The 6,381-nt window shown below is 39.9% G+C and overlaps 2 protein-coding genes across 2 annotated transcripts in view; both read left to right on the forward strand.

Annotated features, from left to right (window-relative positions):
* Nucleotides 1–1,142, forward strand: part of atp1a2a (ATPase Na+/K+ transporting subunit alpha 2a) — a 47,537-nt gene extending 46,395 nt beyond the window's left edge. Inside the window, exon 25 of the mRNA XM_031286026.2 lies at nt 1,124–1,142. The gene's annotated coding sequence lies outside the window, so the exon portion shown is untranslated. The remainder of the gene's footprint in view (nt 1–1,123) is intronic.
* On the forward strand, nt 420–6,381 carry sdhc (succinate dehydrogenase complex, subunit C, integral membrane protein). The gene is made up of 6 exons (XM_031286044.2): nt 420–523; nt 1,053–1,118; nt 1,335–1,436; nt 4,571–4,632; nt 5,699–5,862; nt 6,136–6,381. Exons 1-6 carry the CDS (start codon nt 507–509, stop codon nt 6,238–6,240), a joined length of 516 nt encoding a protein of 171 aa, XP_031141904.1. The 5' UTR covers nt 420–506; the 3' UTR covers nt 6,241–6,381.

Below are 6,381 nucleotides of genomic sequence, written 5' to 3' on the forward strand. Positions count from 1 at the left end.
CCTACAGTTGCTTAATAAAAGCGGGCTTTCCTCATTAGTATGAGAAAAAAATGAGATTTTAACTGTGTCGGGCTCGGACATAAATATCTTAATGCCTGTCGGGCTCGGGCCGGGTTCGGTTACCGCTCTGTCTCTGTAATAACACAGTGAAAACATTGTAATTTCCCTTGCGGAATAATAAAGTATAAATTATTATTATTATTATTATTATTATTATTATTATTATTATTATTATTATTATTATTATTATTATTATTATTATGTATACAATCTGAAATATAGGTGAGTGTGAGATTGTATGGTTAATACGGAACGAAGAGAGACGAGCATGCTCATACATTTCAATGACAAAAAAGGCATGTGGAAATCACAGCCAACGTAAACATAATCACCTCACTCTGACCGAGCCTGACCTTAAAAAAAACAACCCTTCAAGGATTTAATTTATGTAACCGGTCAGAACAACAACATCCGTCAACGTCACTTCCGTTCACTGCTTGTCAAACATGGCGCTGCTTCTAAGGTCAGTACATCTGTGCTACATAATGTTTGTACTCGGGGAAACATGTTATGTCAAATAGAAGCATTTACAGCATAAAAGCGTTACAGTTTAGGACAACCCGCCCAAGTGTATCTTTTTACCTTGGTGTATTATCCTTATTTAATGTAAATATGGTGTGACTCCGCGCTAGCTGACGTTAGCTAGCGGGCTAACTCTAGCTGTTTAGGAGAGTGGACTTTGGCTCTTGGTAGAATTAATGACAGACTCAAGAGGTGTTAGTTGCTGCATTTGTCCTACATATGGGCGTTGTATGACCGTTAATAAACTCGGCTTCCTAATTGGAATTTTTGGTCTGGTTTAATTTAGAGTTAACGTTAACTGACAGTTTAGCTAACGTTACATTGCTACGCTGTCGTACCTTTACGACACTATCAATTAGCTACGTAGATAGTGTTTAGCGTACTTTGTCTACTTTATTGATCTTAGGTGGCTTCTGCAAGGTCTGATAGCAAGTAAAAACTTAATTCTAAAACTTGTTTCTTGTGTAAAGGACGTTGGCCCGACAGGGTGTCTGTCTCTCCAGACCCTGTGTTGCCCGGAGTGTCTTCTATAGACAGTAAGTTGTGTGTGTGTGTGTGCGCGCGCTTGTGTGTGTGTGCGCGCGCTTGTGTGTGTGTGTGTGTGTGCGCTTGTGTGAGAGAGAAAGAGACAACAATGTTCACATAAATACACTGCCTCAAAAAGTAGTGATACGGCTACATGCTAAAACCTATGGACTGTACATTGTTCTACTGTAAACTTCTGTACTCTAAAAATGTTTTTCTCCCTACAGTGCTGCTCCAATGGGAACCACAGCTAAGGACGAGATGAACAAGTTTTGGGCCAAAAATTCCAAATTAAACAGACCCATGTCTCCTCATCTCACCATTTACAAGTACGTACTCTGTCACGTCTGTAGCCTGTTTTGTCCAGGAAATAATCTCAAGTAAAGATGGAGATGACTCAGTCGTTAAGGCTGACTCATGCTTCTGTGTTAAATCTACGCCGCTCCAAAGCTAATCGCCGTCACTCTCTCACTCGCTCTACCACACACTCCCCATGCACACACACGCCGGCTCTGCTATTCTCTTAAAGAGATCGACGCACATACCAACACAGAAGTATGAACTTCAGGCCACTTACGTGGCTACGACCGAAGCTCTGAGTGGAGCCTCCACAGAAGCATAAATCAGCCTTTAAGTACAATTTGTATGCTCCATTTATGTTTTATATTTTAATCTTAATAATTTCAAAGACACAAAAATTCTACCGCAATTTCAGATCATGCAGTCTTATAGTTCTTAAAAAACAGCAAGACGATCCACCATTACCAGAGATTTTCATGCTTTTGGATACATGTAGTGCAATGAGCAACTTGATATACTGTCTAGGGCTGGATTTGAATATTTATATCTTACTTTCGACTCTTTTGATATGCGTTTTTTAGTAGATAACAGAATCGTTAAAATTCATGCCTTTTGATTAAACCAAAAGACGTGTTGCAGCACAGTGTTTCCATTTCAGCTCAGTGTGAGAGTCTTTACTAGTTCATCTCGTTTATCTCCTCTCCTTTAATCACTGAGTTTCGCTAAAGGCAGGGCTTCGCACACACACCCGGTGCGGAGCTAAGAGAAAGGTGCAGTGACGAATCGGCAGTCCGCTAATTTGTTGCTCTCCAACAATATTAGAAGCTCTGTTTCAACATTGTTAGGCTGAAACAAAAATGTGCATGTGCAATTAATCAAAATTTTAATCATGATTTTGGCTCCTAATTATCACAAAAACAGAGTAATTGAGGAACAATTATTTAGCACATTATGTTTTACAAGTAAACTCTTATTATGTCTTGTGTTCTGAATGGGGAAAAAAAAAATTCAAACGGGAAAAGTTTAAAGGGAAATTTTACAGTTCAAGGTGTTTTCACTGTTTATTTGTTGAACTGTTTCACTGTTTTTTTAAGTTCAATACTTGCAACATCTTTCTAAAAGACAATGATCGTGATTTCAACATTGACTAAAATAATTGTGATTGATGCAGGCTCAAATTCAACCGTGGTGTTCCGTTGGGATTAAGCTATGAGCAGAAGTAAAGTCTGCTAGCTGCTAGGCCGCGCTATGCTGTCCATCTCAGCCGAGAACGAAGGAATGTCAAAAATTTCAATATTCGCTGTTAACTACTACCGAATTTACGAAGCTTAAAAAAAAAAAAAAAAAAAAAAACTTGTGTTCAGTATGTGCCTTGCAATTTCACACAAGGTTTTTCACTTTGTATCTTTCTGTCATCTGGGATCTTTCTTACGGCCAATCTATGTCAGCGCACTTTGTTTTTGACACCAAACATTGGTTGGTTTAATCATTGGTGATCTAGTGATTTAGATCATACCCTTTAACCTGTTTTAAGTTACTCTGTATGCATTTGCTTAAAGGTCCCATGGCATGAAAATTTCACTTTATGAGGTTTTTTAACATTAATATGAGTTCCCCCAGCCTGCCTATGGTCCCCCAGTGGCTAGAAATGGTGATAGGTGTAAACCGAGCCCTGGGTATCCTGCTCTGCCTTTGAGAAAATTAAAGCTCAGATGGGCCAATCTGGAATCTCCTCCTTATGACGTCATAAGGAGGAAGGGTTACCTCCTCTTTCTCTGCTTTGCCCGCCCAGAGAGACATAATGGCTTGAAAACAAGCAAAGCATGGCAGTTGGTCTATATACTTTTCCTGTTGAATTCCCCTTCAGAACACAAGACAAAATAAGAGTTTACTTGCAAAATGTGATGTGCAAAATAATCACCCTAGTGTAAGTGAAAGTGTCAATTGCTATTTACTTTCACTTAAAATTTAAATGACCTCCCATGGCTTGCAGCTTAGCCCTGTGAATCTCTTAACCACTTTGAGTTAGCACTACTGCCTGCAGCTGAAAAAATCCGAAGAGTGCTTTTTTACTTTCTATACTACTGTATGTTAGTGATGCAGCTTGCCAGGCTGAGCCTAACCTGAAACAAAACGGTTTTAAAACACCAAGTAAAAGCCAGTGAAGGCTCAATGCTTTGACGTGTGTTTTGGAGTGTGTTTCAACCACATATACACTCACCTAAAGGAATATTAGGAACACCTGTTAATTTCTCATTAATGCAATTATCTAACCAACCAATCACATGGCAGCTGCTTCAATGCATTTAGGGGTGTGGTCCTTTTTCAAGACAATCTCCTGAACTTCAAACTGAATGTCAGAATGGGAAAGAAAGGTGATCTAAGCAACTTTGAGCGTGGCATGGTTGTTGGTGGCTGGTGGACGGGCTGGTCTGAGTATTTCACAATCTGCTCAGTTACTGGGATTTTCACGCACAACCATTTCTAGGGTTTACAAAGAATGGTCTGAAAAAGGAAAAACATCCAGTATGCGGCAGTCCTCTGGGCGAAAATACCTTGTTGATGCTAGAGGTCAGAGGAGAATGGGCCGACTGATTCCAGCTGATAGAAGATCAACTTTGACTCAAATAACCACGCGTTACAACCGAGGTATGCAGCAAAGAATTTGTGAAGCCACAACACGAACAACCTTGAGGCGGATGGGCTACACCAGCAGAAGACCCCACTGGGTACCACTCATCTCCACTAAAAATAGGAAAATGAGGCTACAGTTTGCACCAGCTCACCAAAATTAGACAGTTGAAGACTGGAAAAATGTTGCCTGGTCTGATGAGTCTCGATTTCTGTTGAGACATTCAGATGGTAGAGTCAGAATTTGGCGTAAACAGAATGAGAACATGGATCTGTCATGCCTTGTTACCACTGTGCAGGCTGGTGGTGGTGGTGTAATGGTGTGGGGGGGTGCTATCCTATCAATATGGGCCAACATTTCTAAAGAATGCTTCCAGCACCTTGTTGAATCAATGCCACAAAGAAGTAAGGCAGTTCTGAAGGCAAAAGGGGTAAAACACGTTAATAGTATGGTGTTCCTAATAATCCTTTAGGTGAGTGTATGTATATCTCATATTGAAAGTAAATGTGTGGCCTTTTCTTTGTGTTTCAGGTGGTCTGTCCCCATGGTGATGTCCATCACATTCAGAGGAACTGGAGTGGGGCTCAGTGGAGGTAACACATCTGTTTTTTCTTTGTCATCCATGACTAAGGTCATAGACATGCTTGTGAATAGTTTTCCTTCTGTAGTTAGTTTACTCCATAAAATACCCACATTATCCCACCAAAAAAACAACACTTGATGATACATGTGTGAGCTTTAATGTTGTTATTCTAACATCAAGTGAAGCTATTCTACTGCCAATGTCAGCTTTTAATTGACCCTGAAAATCTCTTCAGGGCATTTTAGTCCACTATTGATTTCTGCTAAGAGCATTTAAAAGCAGAAGTTGTTGAATACAATTCAACCATTTGCTAATACTGGACTGCTAAGCTACAGCAGTATTGTTCGTACAGCAGTATTGCTGACCTTGATGTACCATGCTGTAAAAGCTGGGTCCAGTTTTGTTTATATGTTCATGGGTGCAATAAAGATCAGCACCCTCAACTGCCAACAGTCACTTACTATGTCTCGTCTTTCTATCAAAACATGTGCTTAATCACCAAAATCACCTTTCTGGCCGCCTTGCAACGGGCTGGTAGAAGGAAATAATTACCTGCTGAGAGTCATTTTTACAAGCCATATGGATTTATATAATATTATCATATTTGTGGTGTTTAATATGTAGATATTTTGCCTTTCAGTGCTATTTTGCATATGGAATAAAAATCTGAATGATTTAGCATGTGTGTGTATTTCAGGCCTGTGTGTAGTGTGTTCTAACAACAAAGTGGGAAAAAATTTTTAATTTTCCCCCTCGGGATCAATAAAGTATAAATTATTATTATTTTATTTTAAAGGTTGTCTGTTCACATATGCTTACTTTTGGTTGCTTTTGTGCAACTCTGCCTTTTGTGTTTACATTGATTGACACCTGCTATGTGTTTCAACAAGGAATGTTTCCTCTGCCATTATGCATTTTTAATCATCCAGACGCATGGTAGTAGCATGTTGGTCCTTGACATGTGTTCATTTCTCATGTATTGCTTTCTCTCTAAAAGGCATGCATGCACAACATGACACCCATTCACATCCACACCTTATCCAATCGTTGGTCTCATTACTTCTGTCTGTGTCTAGCTATCTCAGCCTTTGCCTTGGCAGCGCTGGTATTACCGGAGAGTTACCCCTACTACCTGGACTTGATCCACTCGCTATCCATCGGCCCCTATCTCATCGGGTTGGCCAAGTTCGGCCTCGCCCTCCCTGTGTCTTTCCACACCTATAATGGCATCCGCCACTTGGTAAGACTTAATACATTTTTTTTTTTTGCCATACTTGAGTATATTTGAGACATTTAGTAGTTTGTTGCCATTACAATGTTTGGTGTAGTGTCTGGACTCCTCAGCTTAAGCTTTTTAAAGGAGACAGATCTCTATGCAGTTTGTTATGTTTTTCATTTGAATTATGTTTGCTTATTTTACTGATGTACATGTATTTGCTAAGATTCATAAGCTGGCAGTTCTTATGCTAATTATCTTCTTTTCTCTTTATTTCTTGATTCTTTTTTAAATCAGTGTTGGGACCTTGGCAAGGGCTTCAGAATCCCAGAGGTGTACCGCACCGGCTACACAGTTATTGGTCTGTCCATCATCACCTCCCTCGCACTGGCTTACCTCTGAGCAGAGAACGAGGAGATGAGCAGTAAGGAAGGGAGAGGGGGAAGTCAACGGGAATGTGGACTGGATGCACTGTGGGACTTTTGTCTATTTGTTCTGGTTTCATCAAAGTATTAAATAAAGGATTATATTATGCTGTATGCA

The sequence above is a fragment of the Sander lucioperca genome, chromosome 9 (genome assembly GCF_008315115.2).
Source record: "Sander lucioperca isolate FBNREF2018 chromosome 9, SLUC_FBN_1.2, whole genome shotgun sequence".
Lineage (NCBI taxonomy): Eukaryota > Metazoa > Chordata > Actinopteri > Perciformes > Percidae > Sander > Sander lucioperca.

Bases quoted from the DNA above. Each gene is read 5' to 3' on its own strand.
- sdhc (XM_031286044.2), top strand. The intron at 1,437-4,570 runs GTACGTACTCTG...TTTGTGTTTCAG, and splicing joins CCTCATCTCACCATTTACAA to GTGGTCTGTCCCCATGGTGA. The intron at 5,863-6,135 runs GTAAGACTTAAT...TTTTTAAATCAG, and splicing joins ATAATGGCATCCGCCACTTG to TGTTGGGACCTTGGCAAGGG.